A 15,752-nucleotide genomic window follows, 5' to 3' on the forward strand; every position below is an offset into this window, starting at 1 on the left:
TTAGTCTAAGTACTTGACAAAAGGGACTGATTACATAGTCTATGTACTTGACAAAAGGGACTGATTACATAGTCTATGTACTTGACAACAGGGACTGATTACATAGTCTAAGTACTTGACAAAAGGGACTGATTACATAGTCTAAGTACTTGACAACAGGGACTGATTACATAGTCTAAGTACTTGACAAAAGGGACTGATTACATAGTCTATGTACTTGACAAAAGGGACTGATTACATAGTCTATGTAGTTGACAAAAGGGACTGATTACATAGTCTATGTACTTGACAAAAGGGACTGATTACATAGTCTATGTACTTGACAAAAGCTATCCTACTGTTTTGTGAGTGGTCATGATTGAGGGATGCTTTGGGGAATTTTGCTGGTAGTCTTGACCACCTGCTATTTGTTATGTGCTGCTATGAGGCCTGCGGGCACTAACCTGTGGGGGTTAGTCAATACACTTTGCAACAATAAAGTTTTACAACCTGTTCTCAAAAAATGACCAGAAGAATGGTCATTGATTTGGTTGATACATGCTTTGTGGTTGGGATGTTAAAATGGACTCGAGAATAATGGATTGATATTAATGCAAAATACAAAGTTTTGCATTAAAAAGCAATTGGTGACCATGTATGAAGAAATTCCTTAAACATTGATTTGTTCAATCTGTGCTATTCAGTGCAATCCAGAGCTGTGAATCCCAGTGCAGTACAATGCAGCTTGGTGTGAACAAAGGGAGCACTGACTACACTCACATGAACAATCAGCCCTTTATTCCTCAGCCAGAGCATATAGCCGTGCCTTTTCTAGGGTGGCTCTGGACAGCCCCTCCTCTCATATAGCAAATGAGACGGCTATATGAGACTCCTAAAGACTGTACAAGGTTAGGACTGAACAAGGCTGCTTCGTACTGCCACACACACACACACTGTTAGCGGTTATATTGTACATGCATGTTTTACATTTTACCGTTGACTTTTGCTTATGTATTTCTCTTTCCCTCACTCTGTTTTACACTTTCAAACCAGTCTGGTCGTACATTCCCCCATAGGTGCTGTGGAACATACCAACCATTACCTCTGTCAAACACTCACTCTTTCTCAGTTGGAGGTGCTGTACTACCCCCACCCCCACCCAGCAGTGACTCTCTCTCCATGATGGCCTCCTATAGCCCTACCCACAAGGGCTGGTTTGGTGAGAGGGAGGTTCACCAGGGGATTGGGCTGGACATCCTATTCAGTGGCAGAGACTTTGACACATATAATCTGTACTCCCAAAATGGCACTCAACAACTTCAGGAGGCCAAGTCCCATAATGCCTGTCCCAGGGCCCCCCAGAGGTCCCTGCATGGCTGGGGCACATACAGCCCCCCTCCACAGAGACCCAGCACTGGGAGCAGAGGGGGGACCAACCAGTGCCAGGGCTACTACGCCCACACCCTGCTCTTGCCCTTGCCCCACAGAGCACTGCCTGTCTTCAGACCCTGGTGAGTAACAGACAGGGGGAGTGAGGGTGGGACACCCTGGTGGGTGAGACATGGGGAGTGAGAGACGGGAAGGGAGGGAGGGAGGAAAGGGACACACCGGTGGGAGACAGGTGTAGTGAGACAGAGACCCTAGTGGGAGGGACCTTGGTGGGGTATACATTTATATGTGTGCGGATTCCGGGTCAGCTGAGAGCTGCAGGGTCCCAGGGAGGGGAGGATTAGGGGAAATGTGAGACACACCCTCCCCTCCACCATCACCATGTGACACATAACTTATAAAACACACTGGGTGGGGCATCGTGGCAGCAATACATTATTGGATTAATGCTTGGGTAAGTCTCAATGGTGTTGAAATTTGATTCGAAAATGTCGATGCATGCCATGTGTGAGTTTGCACGTCACCACTGGGTGTGCATTTATTTGGTGTGTGTCTGTCTGCTGTGTGTTTGTTTGTGGTGCGTTTTTGTATGTGCTGCTGTGTGTGTCTGTGCTGTACCCGTGGATATGGTATGTGTGTGTTTGTTTTGCCTTCAGTGTCTGCAGCAGCCCTCAGGGATATAACACTACCACAGTGGACAAACCTCGCATGCTTAGAGCCACTATTACATCCAGCCCCTCGGATTCCAACCACCCTGTCCAGCACCAGAGCCAGCAACCCAGACCAAACCAGCAGCAGGTCATCAAGCAGCAGCATCAGCCAAGTCTCAGTCAAAAGCCTGTCTACCTCAGTCCCACTCCAATCTATAGGAGACTCACAACCTGGCAGCTCAAGGACAACACCAATACAGACAACACCATCAAGACTAACAGCCCTCACAGTAACAGAATCAAGAGGTGAGTGTTTCTGTAAGTTTGAGCATGAGGAGAGAGTTATTCTATATTAATGCAGTTGTTGTATAGTGCCTGTACCAAGTACTTCATTAATGTGTATTATTCATTGATTTAGAATAATTATAGTTCTGTAATATTTAGAGAAAAGGGTCTTTCAGATCTGAGTTGACAGGAGTATTTCTATTGAGTTGATCCAGACAGGATTTGCAGTGTGTTGAGATTGATTACTGAGTAACTGTACAGTACCACTCTGTAATCAGACAGGTGGACATGACGTCCCAGAACGTGTTTGGTCAGCCGCGTGTCCTGGCCTCTCTGCGCTGCCCGCCCTCTCCACGACAGACCCACAAGACAACTAACCTAGAGGAGGAACTGAGGCTCATCATACTGGACACAGAGGACTCAGGGAGGGATGCAGTGAGTTAGGCAGACATCAGCTGCGTTTACACAGGCTGCCCAATTCTGATATTTCTTCCACTAATTGGTCTTTTGACCAATCACGTCTGATCTTTTCACAGCAGATATTTTTCAGAGCTGACATGATTGGTCAAAAGACCAATTAGTGAAAAAGATCAGAATTGGGCTGCCTGTGTAAAGACTGCTATCTAGAAACATCATAGATGCACAAGTGAGGCGATCGAAAAATAAATGTAGCCAATTCTACACCACAGGTTTAGTTAAACAAGAACATTGGGAGCTCTGCCTCCGATAAAGATGTCAACAGGTTTTATTTTCTCCTCCACCATTAGTCAAAACCACAGACTTCTCTTTCAAACCTAGTTAACGGACAAGAAGCACACAATGAAATATACAAACAGAAACAGGTTCTGGACTAGTGCAGGGTCGAGGGAAGAACTACCTAAACATTCATTCATATTCAAATCAAGAATAATCAAATATATTCTCTCAACGTAGTCAGACAGTAAAAACTAACAACATGACAAGTCACCCTCTTACCTGCACCTTCCCAGGCAGATGCACCTCAAACAAAAAAGAAACAGTATTTAAAGAAATAGAATATAATAACTATTTTTCCAGAAGGAACTTCAGTTGTGGCAAGTTGGAATAGATAAAGATATACTGTATAGTAAACATATTAACAGCAACATTCACATACAAATGCTTACAAAGTATATACACACACACGCCTTCGGAAAGTTATCAGACCCCTAGACTTTTTCCACATTTTGTTACGTTACAGCCTTATTCTAAAATTGATTTCAATAGTTTTCCCCCCCTCATCAATCTGCACACAATACCCCCTAATGACAAAGCAAAAACAGGTTTAGAAATGTTTGCCAATTCATTAAAAATAAAATACTTAAATATCACATTTACGTAAGTATTCAGACACTTTGCTCAGTACTTTGTTGAAGCACCTTTGGCAGTGATTACTGCCTCAAGTCTTCTTTGGTATGACGCTACAAGCTTGGCACAATCCTGTCTCTGAGCTCTACGGACAATGCCTTCGACCTCATGGCTTGGTTTTTGCTCTGACATGCACTGTCAACTGTGGAACCTTATATAGACAGGTGTGTGCCTTTCCAAATCATGTGAAATCAATTGAATTTACCACAGGTGGACTCCAATCAAGTTGTAGAAACATCTCAAGGATGATCAATAGAAACAGGCTGCACCTGAGCTCAATTTCGAGTCACATAGCAAAGGGTCTGAATACTTATGTAAATAAGGTATTTCTTCTTTTTATTTGAATAAATTTGCAAAAATTTATAAAAACCTGTTTTCACTTTGTCATTATATGGGTATTGTGTGTAGATTGATGAGAATTTTTTTAATTTAATCCATTTTAGAATAAGGCTGTAACATAACAAAATGTGGAAAAAGTCAAGGTGTCTGAATACTTTCCGAACGCACCGTGTATGTGTATAATTATATATATACAAGATAAATGTAAGTCACAATTATTTTTTGAGTTTTCATTTATGAGCTGTGCTGATGATGGTACTCAACTTTTAGTGGCTCTTGCTTTTTGGAGGTGAAGACCTGAGTCTGTGCCCTCAGTCAGCCAATGAAATTACAGGATCAATCATTCAATTAGCAGTTTTTTTCTAAAAGCAAGGTAGGGTTTGCAAGAAAATAGAGGCTCATTGTCAGACCTGTGACACACAGATGTTGAATATTCTAACATACTCATATTCAATGAGTACTAACCTTAAAGTTACAGAGTATGTCCATGTACTCATTTAACTGACCACAGCTCTGTCCCCTAGTCCTGCCGTCATAGCCTCTCTACAGAGATCAGCCTCGGCAGTGGTCCCCTGGATTCCAGTCTGGCATGTTCCCCAGTCTCTGACTGCCCAGAGCTGGAGGGGCTAGAAGACCTGTCTGCCTCTGAGCTGTCCCTGACAGAGGGCTGGGACCCTGGGCACATCCCCCTACTGGACCCTGCCTGGGGCCTGGAGTGGAGCAACCTTGTCAATGCTGCCAAGGCCTATGAAGGTAGGAGACTGTGTGTGCAAGAAGCATGTCTATGTGCCTGAGTTTGCTTATGAATGTTTGTGAGGAGCATGGCATTTTAGACCAAATTATAATATGCAATGATTTTTTTGTGATATCAGTGTATGTTGCGTTCATTTTTTATGCTTGTAGCAAAGAGGACAGTGGAGCCCATTCCTCCCAGCAAGTCCAAGAAGCATGGATCAGAGGGTGGACCTGCTGCTTGCCCACCTAATCATTACCCTCCTCAGGGCTACAATGCCCAGCCCACATTAAGAAGGTACAGTACACACACTCTCTCTCTCTATGGGCCCATTCCCTTTACTGGACACACACTCATAATGGCTGTACTCCGACTTAATGACCCAAGTCCTCTAAGATATTCATTCTCAAGCAGACATGGATACGTTTGGAGTGTGCCATTTATAGAGTTATGCATTTTAATTCAGCTTCAGCAAATTTGTTTTTTCCCTCATGAAGTTTGTGTTGAAGTTATTCTTTATTAACAATATGTTTTGCTTCTCTACAGTGAAGTGCCCAGTGATCTGTCAAGACTTCACCACCTGGAGGCGCTGCTGAGACACTTGGAGAGCAACCTGGAGAAGGTGCGACACTTCTGCCTCAGATACACAACCCCCATATCTCATCATTAAATCAATTTTGACCACTTCACCATCTCTTTTTAAATAACCCCATGACCTCTCTCTCTGTGACGGTCAGGAAAGGGAGGATAAAGTAGCCCTGATGGAGGAAGTGATGATTCTGAGAGAGACCAACCAGCGCCTGTGGGAGGAGTCTCTTTCATCCAACGAACAACTATGTAAACTCAGCCTGTTGTGGCCCCAGGAATGATGCCTAGAGAGAGAGAATGACCAGCGACACTAAGAGGAGAGAGAGATGATTTGAAAAGAGGAGTAGAGGAAAAAATGGTTTCAACAAAGATAGTACCTTGAAACTGAGTTTTCAAATGTAAATTGTCTTTAAAATGTGATCAGAGAAAGAGGACAGATCACGGCGAGTTACCAGAGTTTGTTGTAGAGGTTACTTATGCTGGGACAGTGACATGTACAAGCTGGCTAGATGCTTGAGTTGTTAGCCAGTTCAGTTGTACACAGTTGGTATGTTTTAACTCCATGACATTGGAATATTTCAGTTGTGTAATCCTCATGTTCTCTCGCCTCTCCTGCTTGTCAAAACCCATTGGATGAGAAAACCAGAGGTCCATCCCCTCTGACCTTCTCCACCAATGGGTACAATAAAATATTTAAGAAGGCACTGCTGAGATTTGAACTCAGGATCTCTTGTTTACTAGACAGGTACTTTAACCAACTAAGCCACAGCACCCATAGCTGTAATTTCTGTTGGGTATGAAAACCCACAACTATTTTGAATCAACCCAGTCATGTTCATTTAACCCATAACTCTGTCTATCAAAATTACATGTAAAAAACAAACAGATGTAATTTCCTAATATTGGAATCGATACGGACACCTTAAATTGACTAGCAAAAGGGTTTCTTAAACTATGGTTTGGGAACAAAAGTGGGCCCTGAGCATGTGAGAGGTGGGTCGCGAGTTATGAGTAAACATTTAGAAACATACACTATTTCTTCTTCATTTGGGTTGTTCGAGGACAGTACATTTCCCATTTGGGTCTTGATTTAAAAAATCATAAGAACCTTTGAAATAGCAGATGAATCAGTTTGTGTAAGTCATTAAACTACCATGAGCTGGGGGACTTTTTCAAATGGCAGAGTTTCCACAGTAAGTTTGAACTCATTCAAAGTTAGGGCCTTTCGCCATGACATTCTGCATACCAATGCCGTGACCGGGATTCGAACCAGGATTTCCGAGGCCACAGCGCAGAGTACTGACCACTATAAGATCACGGCGAGCTACAAGAGTTTGCTTGTAGGGGATATTTATGCTGGGACAGTGACGTGTACAAGCTGGCTAAATGCTTGAGTTGTTTGCAGGTTCAACTTTACACAGCTGGTACGTTTTAACTCTTTCAAAAGGTGCCCTTTTTCGATGACATTGGAATATCCCAATCGCATATTCCTCACGTCCTCTCCCCTCGCCTACTTCTCAAAACCCATTGGATGAGAAAACCAGAGATCCCTCCCCTCTGACCTTCTCCACCAATGGGTAAAAAGAAATGCACGAAAACGCACTGCTGCGATTTGAACTCAGGATCTCCTGTTTACTAGACCAGCTAAATCACAGCCCCCACGCGGCGGAGATAGACGTAATTTCTATCGCGGGTATGAAAATCTGTCTAATTTGAATCAAATCAGTCTCATTCATTTCAGTCTCATTCATTTAACCCATATCTCTGTCTAGCGAAATAACATGTCACAAAACAGATGTAATTTCCTAATATTGGAATCGATACACCTTGAATTGACTAGCAACAGTGTTTCTTAAACTATGGTTTGGTACCCAAAGTGGGCCCCGAGCATAAGAGTTGGGTCGCAAGTTATGAATAAACATTTATCACACACTATTTCTTCTCAATTTGGGTCATTCGAGGACAGTACATTTGGGTCTCGAGCTTAGAAATCTTAAGAACCACTGGGCTAGAGACCTGCTGCTCTGTACCTTGATAGATTGCCTGTTAACATTATTTATCGTTTAATAAATTCTGGTATGAAAAAGGCTAAGTAATAACTACCTGATTGTATTACCAGCGCTTTGAATATACTGCAACCTGAGATTCCCAGTCAAGCGATAACTTCTAAACGACTACCATGTAGTTTGAGGAAACAGTGGTCTTGACTTTAGATGAAAAACTGAGCCGTGCAATGTGACTTGTTTTGTTTAAAGAATGATTGTTATATTTGTAATAATCTAAAATACCATATTGTATGGTATCTAAAATAAATGTTCACTTGTTTCATTTATCTCAAATAACTCATCAAAGTAGTAACAATTGAATAATTTTAATTTACAGAACATCTTAACATATTTTGACACCACACATAGAAACACTTCAGCAAACTTTCAATTGACAATTTGAATAACTCAATACAATGGTAAGACTTCAGTTCCTACCTGCCTTGTAAAAAAGGAATTTACACAATGTGTAATAGAGAAACACATAGACATTTCACACATATTAATAAATGCAGTGTGTATAAATAGGTAATAAATTAAATGGTCAGTCCATGGGGCAAGTGATTTATGTGCTGCACTGTGTAGCCTGGAATTTCTTTGGCCCTTATGTTCATAAATATAGACTGATTGATGAAATAAACTTCAGGATGACATGACTAGTAAAACACTGCCTTGGCATTATAACCCACGGGAAGACATCACTTAATGTAAATACAAAACTTCCTACTAAAATGGTTCTCAATGATATCTGTAAAACCACGTTTGAACATGTTGTATAAATAACTTTAACATGAGGCAGAAAACAAAAAGTAACAGTTAAATGTGGTGTGCTATAGACCAGGGGTTCCCAAACCTTTTCACTCGGGCCCCCCTTCTAGCATTGGGGAACAACTTATCTTTTGCAATTCTATACATTTTGTCATGGGGTGCAAAGAAAATGTTGCCGTTTTAAAGCAAATTATCTTGCACTTCTATACATTTTGCCATGTATTGGAGTGACACAAAAATTACAACAATATCTATGGGCTAAAAAACATAAATAAAAAAATGTTAGCTGACATGGGCTAGTTGTTCTGGACATTTGACAAGTTATACATAGCTCTCTAAGGTATGCAATGACAAACATGACAAGAGGGACTGATGATTCAGTACCTAATTTCAGTACCTAATTCTACTATTACAACTTCAAGAGTCAGTTTAAAGTTGGACTGACTTCCTTTAAAAAACGTATATAATTTGAGAACCACTGTGCTAGACAGAGATTAAGTGTCTGTGTTTGAGAATATAATTTAAACTCCAAAGAACTTCATAATTAACTCATACAGTGTTTCTTAAATAAACAATATTGTTGATTTGAATATGGACAGATACAGTATAAATATGGACATCCAATGCTAGATGCATATGGTCAGTGAAGGGTCAGTAGCTACTCTAGGGGCCTCCTCTGGCTGCAGCACACAGGTCTCTCTGGGCCAGCAGCATGTGGAGGGGGCTGGGTACACAGTCCTCTTCCTCTCCGCCTCCCTCCACCAATTCACTCCTCACGTTACGGTTCTGCTGGCGGCTGAAGTGACGAGCCTTCAGACTGAGAGAGATTACACAAGCTCCTCTGTAAAACTGAGAAATTCCAATTGTAAGTAAAGAGACAGACACAATAAGAAAGTTACTGACCAGTAGACATGCCTCTCCTGCTTGGGCATGACGTGCCACAGGCTGGCCAGCTCCTTGGTGACCACAGTAGATGGGGTGCCAGGGTGGGTACTGTTCAAAGACATGGCAGCCATCTTAGTTACAGACACACAGAGGTACAGTACATCAAGCTGAAACACAGGGTTATGGGGATAAAGGTCAGGAGTCACTCACCGGAGGTAGGTCTTCCTGTTGATGCGGCAGAACATTATGAAGCCGTTGACACACTTCTTCTTCAGGTTAAGAGGGGTGCGAGGGGGACCCTTGGTGGAGGCATTGGCTCTGCGGTGCCGTCCTGTGCTACTGGTCTTTGACTTCAGAGGGAGTTGCTGTTGCTTGGGGGTCCAGGTGACGTCCCCTTCCTCCCCCTCACTCAGGGAGGACAGCCACCCTCCTCGGCCATGCCTGACTTCAGCTTCACCCTCCGACATCTAGGGGGAATAGTGGCTTTATCATTAAGCTGAACATACCCATTTCCTTAATTGTTTTGCACGATATACAGACTCTTCTGGGTAGTAGAACATGAAAAACAGTTCAGTAGTAGAATTTTTGTTACTTTCGGTACTGCTGTCAAATGTGTCTCACGGATTAAGCCTGCCTCCACCTAGAGTCTGGGCTGCATCATGTTAGCTCCACCTACTCACTGCTAGCCTCCACCTAGAGTCTGGGCTGCATCATGTTAGCTCCACCTACTCACTGCTAGCCTCCACCTAGAGTCTGGGCTGCATCATGTTAGCTCCATCTACTCACTGCTAGCCTCCACCTAGAGTCTGGGCTGCATCATGTTAGCTCCATCTACTCACTGCTAGCCTCCACCTAGTCTGGGCTGCATCATGTTAGCTCCACCTACTCACTGCTAGCCTCCACCTAGAGTCTGGGCTGCATCATGTTAGCTCCACCTACTCACTGCTAGCCTCCACCTAGAGTCTGGGCTGCATCATGTTAGCTCCACCTACTCACTGCTAGCCTCCACCTAGAGTCTGGGCTGCATCATGTTAGCTCCACCTACTCACTGCTAGCCTCCACCTAGAGTCTGGGCTGCATCATGTTAGCTCCACCTACTCACTGCTAGCCTCCACCTAGAGTCTGGGCTGCATCATGTTAGCTCCACCTACTCACTGCTAGCCTCCACCTAGAGTCTGGGCTGCATCATATTAGCTCCACCTACTCACTGCTAGCCTCCACCTAGAGTCTGGGCTGCATCATATTAGCTCCACCTACTTACTGCTAGCCTGCACTGAGAGTCTGGGCTGCATCATGTTAGCTCCGTTCGCAAAACAATGTCCATACAGGCAAGAACACTTTACAATGCAAGATACCTGTAGCTTCCAGCTTTGTAGGCTAACTTTCCTTGCTAGCTGACAGATAAAGGTAACATCAATTCATTACCCTTGTACTTTGTTTGTGACAATATAGAAACAATAACGCAAAAGCTGATTGCCACCAAAAACCTTATTCATTCACTTATTCGGTCTCTCTCACGTCTCTCCCAAAGATGATCTATTGCTTCAGCAAACTGACTGTGCTCCAAACCTCTTGCCTTGTGAACGAGCCATTACTGGTTAAAGAGACGGCGCACATTTTTTATAAAAGAAGCTACTTCTATGCCAATGTTGTTGATCAGTATAATAAAATAAGTCCCAAATGGAAGGGAACCAAATAGTTTTTAATCTGTAGCCCTATGAAATCAGCCAAAACAAGCTCAATAACTCAATGCATGCACACACTCCTATTGAATATGAATTCACCTGTATGGTGGATAGGCCTAGGCTACACCCTGATTTACCCAGTTTATCAATAGAGATTTATAATTTATTGTGATATTGAACTCAAAAGATGCCCAGCGATTGAACAGAGCAGTAGCTGAGTTTATCTGTCCGAATCAGGTGCCATTCTGTGACTTTGGCTAATATGTGTATTTTCTTTTTTACTGTTCTATCGTTTTGGTATCGCGTATTGTGATACTAAACCTGGAATCGATATCGAACACAACACTAGTACCTAACATACTATACACTCAACATTTGTGTTGTGGAAACATGATTCTATGAGGCTTACTGAGTCATTGGGGTCATGGCAGGGCAGGCAGGAGACTTTGGTGTGGGTCGTTTTAGGGGTGACCCAAACATCCTCGAATAGCACTGCAAAAAGATGAGTGTGTGTTGGCTGTTGGCTATGTTTCACTCTCTCTCTCGCACCAGGAACTGAAGACGTAAGTAGGAATGTATATGATTAATAGCTGGAGGAATCCTTCCAATCGAGTTACAATTAGGTTTTACAGACTGCACTACTTGGTAGACTACACACTACACCAAGCTTCCCGTAATCTATTTGAAGTCAGAAACTTCAAATATACTTCAATGGCAGGCAGGGTCTCTTTTGTACCCAACAACATAAAGCAGCAATACCCTGGTCAATAAGATGATATTAAATCAGCTTAATATTGAGCGTGTGTTATTAAAAGGAGTGTTACCATGGAGCTCCTCCTGGCCCTCAGGCAACAGGCAGTGGCTGAGGCCCCGGGCAGGGGATGTGAGGAGGGAGGGGCTGAGGTTCAGACTCTCCCCAGTCCCAAACAGCGGCAGCAGGGGGAGCAGGGTAGGGCGTTGGGGCGTGGCAGCAGGGCTGTGGAAGGGCTCCCTTCGCCCTCGCATGGGTGGGATTACCCCAAGCATTTGGTCCTTCAGGAAAAGTGATCCTGGCCTGGAAACACATACAGTAGAAGTCGGATCTTTACATACACTTAGGTTGGAATCATTAATACTCGTTTTCCAAACACTCCACAAATTTCTTGTAAACAAAGTATAGTTTTGGCAAGTCGGTTAGGACATCTACTTTGTGCATGACACAAGTAATTTTTCCAACAATTGTTTACAGACAGATTATTTCACTTATAATTCACTGTATCACAATTCCAGTGGGTCAGAAGTTTACATACACTAAGTTGACTGTGCCTTTAAACAGCTTGGAAAATTCCAGAAAATTATGTCAATGCTTTAGAAGCTTCTGATAGGCTAATTGACATAATTTGAGTCAATTGGAGGTGTACCTGTGGATGTATTTCAAGGCCTACCTTCAAACTCAGTGCCTCTTTGCTTGACATCATGGGAGAATCAAAAGAAATCAGCCAAGACCTCAGAAACAAAATTGTAGACCTCCACAAGTCTGGTTCATCCTTGGGAGCAATTTCCAAATGCCTGAAGGTACTACGTTCATCTGTACAAACAATAGTACGCAAGTATAAACACCATGAGACCACGCAGCTGTCATATCACTCAGGAAGGAGACGCGTTCTGTCTCCTAGAGATTAACGTACTTTGGTGCAAAAAGTGAAAATCAATCCCAGAACAACAGCAAAGGACCTTGTGAAGATGCTGGAGGAAACAGTTACAAAAGTATCTCTATCCACAGTAAAACGAGTCCTATATCGACATAACCTGAAAGGTCGCTCAGCAAGGAAGAAGCCACTGCTCCAAAACCGCAGTTTGCAACTGCACATGGGGACAAAGATCGTATTTTTTGGGGATAAATGTCCTCTGGTCTGATGAAACAAAAATAGAACTGTTTGACCATAATGACCATCGTTATGTTTGGAGGAAAAAGGGGGAGGCTTGCAAGCCTAAGAACACCATCCCAACAGTGAAGCACGGGGGTGGCAGCATCATGTTGTGGGGGTGCTTTGCTGCAGGAGGAACTGGTGCACTTCACAAAATAGATGGCATCATGAGGCAGGAAAATGATGTGGATATATTGAAGCAACATCTCAAGACATCAGTCAGGAAGTTAAAGCTTGGTCACAAATGGGTCTTCCAAATGGACAATGACCACAAGCATACTTCCAAAGTTGTGGCAAAATGGCTTAAGGACAACAAAGTCAAGGTATTGAAGGGGCCATCACAAAGCCCTGACCTAAATCCTATAGAAAATGTGTGGGCACTAAAAAAGTGTGTGCGAGCAAGGAGTCCTACAAACCTGACTCAGTTACACCAGCTCTGTCAGGAGGAATGGCCCAAAATTCACCCAATTTATTGTGGGAAGCTTGTGGAAGGCTACCCGAAACATTTGACCCAAGTTAAACAATTTAATGGCAATGCTACCAAATGCTAATTAAGTGTATGTAAACTTCTGACCCACTGGGAATGTGATGAAAGAAATAAAAGCTGAAATAAATAATTCTCTCTACTATTATTGACATTTCACATTCTTAAAATAAAGTGGTGATCCTAACTGACCTAAGACAGGGAATTGTTACTTGGATTAAATGTCAGGAATTGTGGAAAACTGAGTTTAAATGTATTTGGCTAAGGTGTATGCAAACTTCCGACTTCATCTGTATATATGGGTTGAAAACACATTCACATGAATACTATACTAAGTTACACTAAAAAGGGCAGGCATGCGGCTACAGGGATGTAAACCCACCCAGTAATTGGCGTAGTTGGAGTGTCTAGGACCCCGCTCCCTGATGGGATGCTCTCGCTGCCTGTGCGGTCCTCACAAACAAAGCAGTGGCCTCTCTGTGTTGGGGATGGAGTCCACAGAGTCCCACTGCTCCCTGTGGGAGACCAAAATACAGAGGCATCAACTCAGTAACATTTGTCACAAACACACCAGTCATGTATAGCCCTGGGAACACTGAGGGACCCTCCAGCCTAACTCACCCTCCAGAGGCGTTCTCAGGGGGAGCAGCTGATTTAGGCTGAAGCCTGAATCCAGGGAGCTCGGCTGGGAGTCGCTGTCATACACAGGCCACGCCCCATGGCTATCACTAGACTGGAGCTCTGACCAATCAGAATGCACACCCCACATGGGGACAGACACACCCTCCTCTGGGTAAACTATTTTTCCATTGGCTACAGATTTGTACAACCTCCTTCTGTTCACTTGAAGCTCTGCCTTCACCTCTGAGTTAAGCAAACAGAAAAGCACCATTCTGGTTAGTGTGATGTTATTACACACAAAACTACAGTTTGTAATCATACTTGATGTAACTAACAGAACTACTCTCGTCACCTTACAACAGTCTTTGACAGTGTTGAACATAATGTCTTGGGTAGTTGGGGGGAGGTGTGGGTCTGGTACCTGAGGTGGGGGCAGGTCTCTTGCGGGAACGGCTGCAAACATATTTGCGCTTGGCCTTTAGATTGTGAGGGGGGGTGCAGTGATCAGAGAGGGTGTTCTCTTCACTCTCAGACCCTGTGCACGCACACACACATACAGTGTAAATGCATTGATATGAAAGTCAGGTACGTAGTCTATACTTGTCTTGATGCTTGGCTGAGGTTGTACCTGTGTCGGGTTCCTGCTTGGGGATGCAATGTGGGGGCAAGCGGCTCTGCAGGGTCTGGATCCTACTCTGAAGAAAGTCAAAATAGCGCAGCATGTGGACCAGAGTCTCCTTCTGAAGATAGATTAGAGGTGAGACAACACACACAGAAACACCCACCCACATAATGTAACCGTACTGTATTCAGACATACTATAGCCATGCACCCACATACGGACACAAATACTCATACAGGGAATCTATTAATACAATTAAATCAAGATCGTCCGTGCACAAACCTTGGTGAGTCCTCGGCCATTCCTAGGCTTAGATATGGGCAGGAGGCCTGCAATCTCTTTCAGACTGTTGCTCCAGCATGTGCTCCAGTCCAGCTGATCCTTACTGTAAGATAATGTACCCATTACTTAGCTACAGTAGATCATTTTCATGATGTCTTCAAGTCTCTTTTATCATTCTTTTTGACAGTGACGTGCAACAGGCCATTTAAGTAGCTAAAAGTACCTTTTCCTGCGAGTCGCGTCTCTGCCTGCGGATCCTTGTGCCATGCTCAAATCTGCCACAGGGGGCGTCAAAGATGCTAAATTAACGTTCACAGTCCCTTGCGCGGTAACGTTAGTTTGCTAGCCAGTTAACTTAGCTAGCTGAAGTTTGCCATCTATCAGTCTAGCAAATTATTTTCACGCCTTTAACCAACGAGTGTCTATCTACACGCGTCGCCTCTTGCTCTCTGCTTTAACTAAAATATATTAACATAGTTACGTTGAGCTAATTGCACAGAAAAATGTATATAACGTTAGCTAGCTAGTTAGCAATCCAGCTAACTTTATGGGTTAGCTGGATAGCGAGGGCGAGCCAATGACTGTATATGAAGGGTGAGCAGAGATAAGCAAGATAAATATACATTTGAATTATTAGCCACTATAAAAATATTAATATCTGTGGAAATAATTGTTAGTGACAATTTATGGCCAGTCACTTACCTAGAAGAAGTTTAGCAGCAAAGAGAATGTTGGCTATCTATTTTTTAAATGATTGTTCTCTAGCCAGCTAGTCATGTCACCTCATTGGTTAAGAAAAGACCAATCCCTTCGCACGAGGCAGGTCATTGGCTAGACACAGACCTATCCTAGCGGGTACATTGAACGTTCTAAGACTTTTAAGAAATGTGATTTTAATGCTACCATGCAGAAATATTTTGCCTACATGACAAACCAATCAGTGGTTTGGTTCACTAGAAATCAATCAATAAATCAATAATTGATTAATTCGTTCAGCAATGTACAATTATACAGATGTAGATAGAACAATACACATAAAAATTCATATTTTTGGGCTAATGTGTGACTTTTTTTCAATTTTAGTCTAAATTTTAGAATTTCTTT

The 15,752-nt window shown here is 43.0% G+C and overlaps 2 protein-coding genes and 1 non-coding gene across 4 annotated transcripts; 1 reads left to right on the forward strand and 2 right to left on the reverse strand.

Moving 5' to 3' along the window:
- The first annotated feature begins 450 nt into the window (after positions 1-450).
- On the forward strand, positions 451-6,060 carry LOC139537280 (signal-induced proliferation-associated 1-like protein 3). Of its 2 annotated transcripts, none has more exons than XM_071338414.1 (7): positions 451-1,490; positions 2,025-2,324; positions 2,582-2,738; positions 4,553-4,781; positions 4,932-5,058; positions 5,308-5,383; positions 5,499-6,060. In XM_071338414.1, exons 1-7 carry the CDS (start codon positions 958-960, stop codon positions 5,628-5,630), a joined length of 1,554 nt encoding a protein of 517 aa, XP_071194515.1. In that variant the 5' UTR covers positions 451-957; the 3' UTR covers positions 5,631-6,060. The 2 variants fall into 2 exon arrangements, with proteins under 2 accessions (XP_071194515.1, XP_071194516.1); XM_071338415.1 differs by lacking the exon at positions 451-1,490 and adding an exon at positions 1,593-1,822.
- Positions 6,049-6,122, reverse strand: trnat-agu (transfer RNA threonine (anticodon AGU)). The gene has a single exon. It is a non-coding gene; the product is annotated as a tRNA-Thr (tRNA).
- Positions 6,123-7,704: 1,582 nt separating this feature from the next.
- Positions 7,705-15,356, reverse strand: meiosin (meiosis initiator). The gene is made up of 11 exons (XM_071338416.1): positions 14,872-15,356; positions 14,649-14,751; positions 14,373-14,484; positions 14,166-14,279; positions 13,745-13,987; positions 13,506-13,638; positions 11,557-11,786; positions 11,142-11,224; positions 9,258-9,514; positions 9,066-9,155; positions 7,705-8,979 (listed from the first exon to the last, which is right to left on the reverse strand). The coding sequence occupies exons 1-11, from the start codon at positions 14,913-14,915 to the stop codon at positions 8,826-8,828; spliced, it is 1,563 nt and encodes a 520-aa protein (XP_071194517.1). The 5' UTR covers positions 14,916-15,356; the 3' UTR covers positions 7,705-8,825.
- Positions 15,357-15,752: the final 396 nt, after the last annotated feature.

The sequence above is a fragment of the Salvelinus alpinus genome, chromosome 13 (genome assembly GCF_045679555.1).
Source record: "Salvelinus alpinus chromosome 13, SLU_Salpinus.1, whole genome shotgun sequence".
In the NCBI taxonomy this organism is placed as follows: domain Eukaryota; kingdom Metazoa; phylum Chordata; class Actinopteri; order Salmoniformes; family Salmonidae; genus Salvelinus; species Salvelinus alpinus.

Coding starts and splice junctions, on each gene's coding strand:
- LOC139537280 (XM_071338414.1), top strand. CDS start 958: ATGTTTTACATTTTACCGTTGACTTTTGCTTATGTATTTCTCTTTCCC. Junction 4,782..4,931: donor TGCTGCCAAGGCCTATGAAG/GTAGGAGACTGT, acceptor TTATGCTTGTAG/CAAAGAGGACAGTGGAGCCC. Junction 5,059..5,307: donor GCCCAGCCCACATTAAGAAG/GTACAGTACACA, acceptor GCTTCTCTACAG/TGAAGTGCCCAGTGATCTGT.
- meiosin (XM_071338416.1), bottom strand. CDS start 14,915: ATGGCACAAGGATCCGCAGGCAGAGACGCGACTCGCAGGAAAAG. Junction 14,752..14,871: donor GACGCGACTCGCAGGAAAAG/GTACTTTTAGCT, acceptor ATTATCTTACAG/TAAGGATCAGCTGGACTGGA. Junction 11,225..11,556: donor GGGCCAGGAGGAGCTCCATG/GTAACACTCCTT, acceptor ATCTTTTTGCAG/TGCTATTCGAGGATGTTTGG.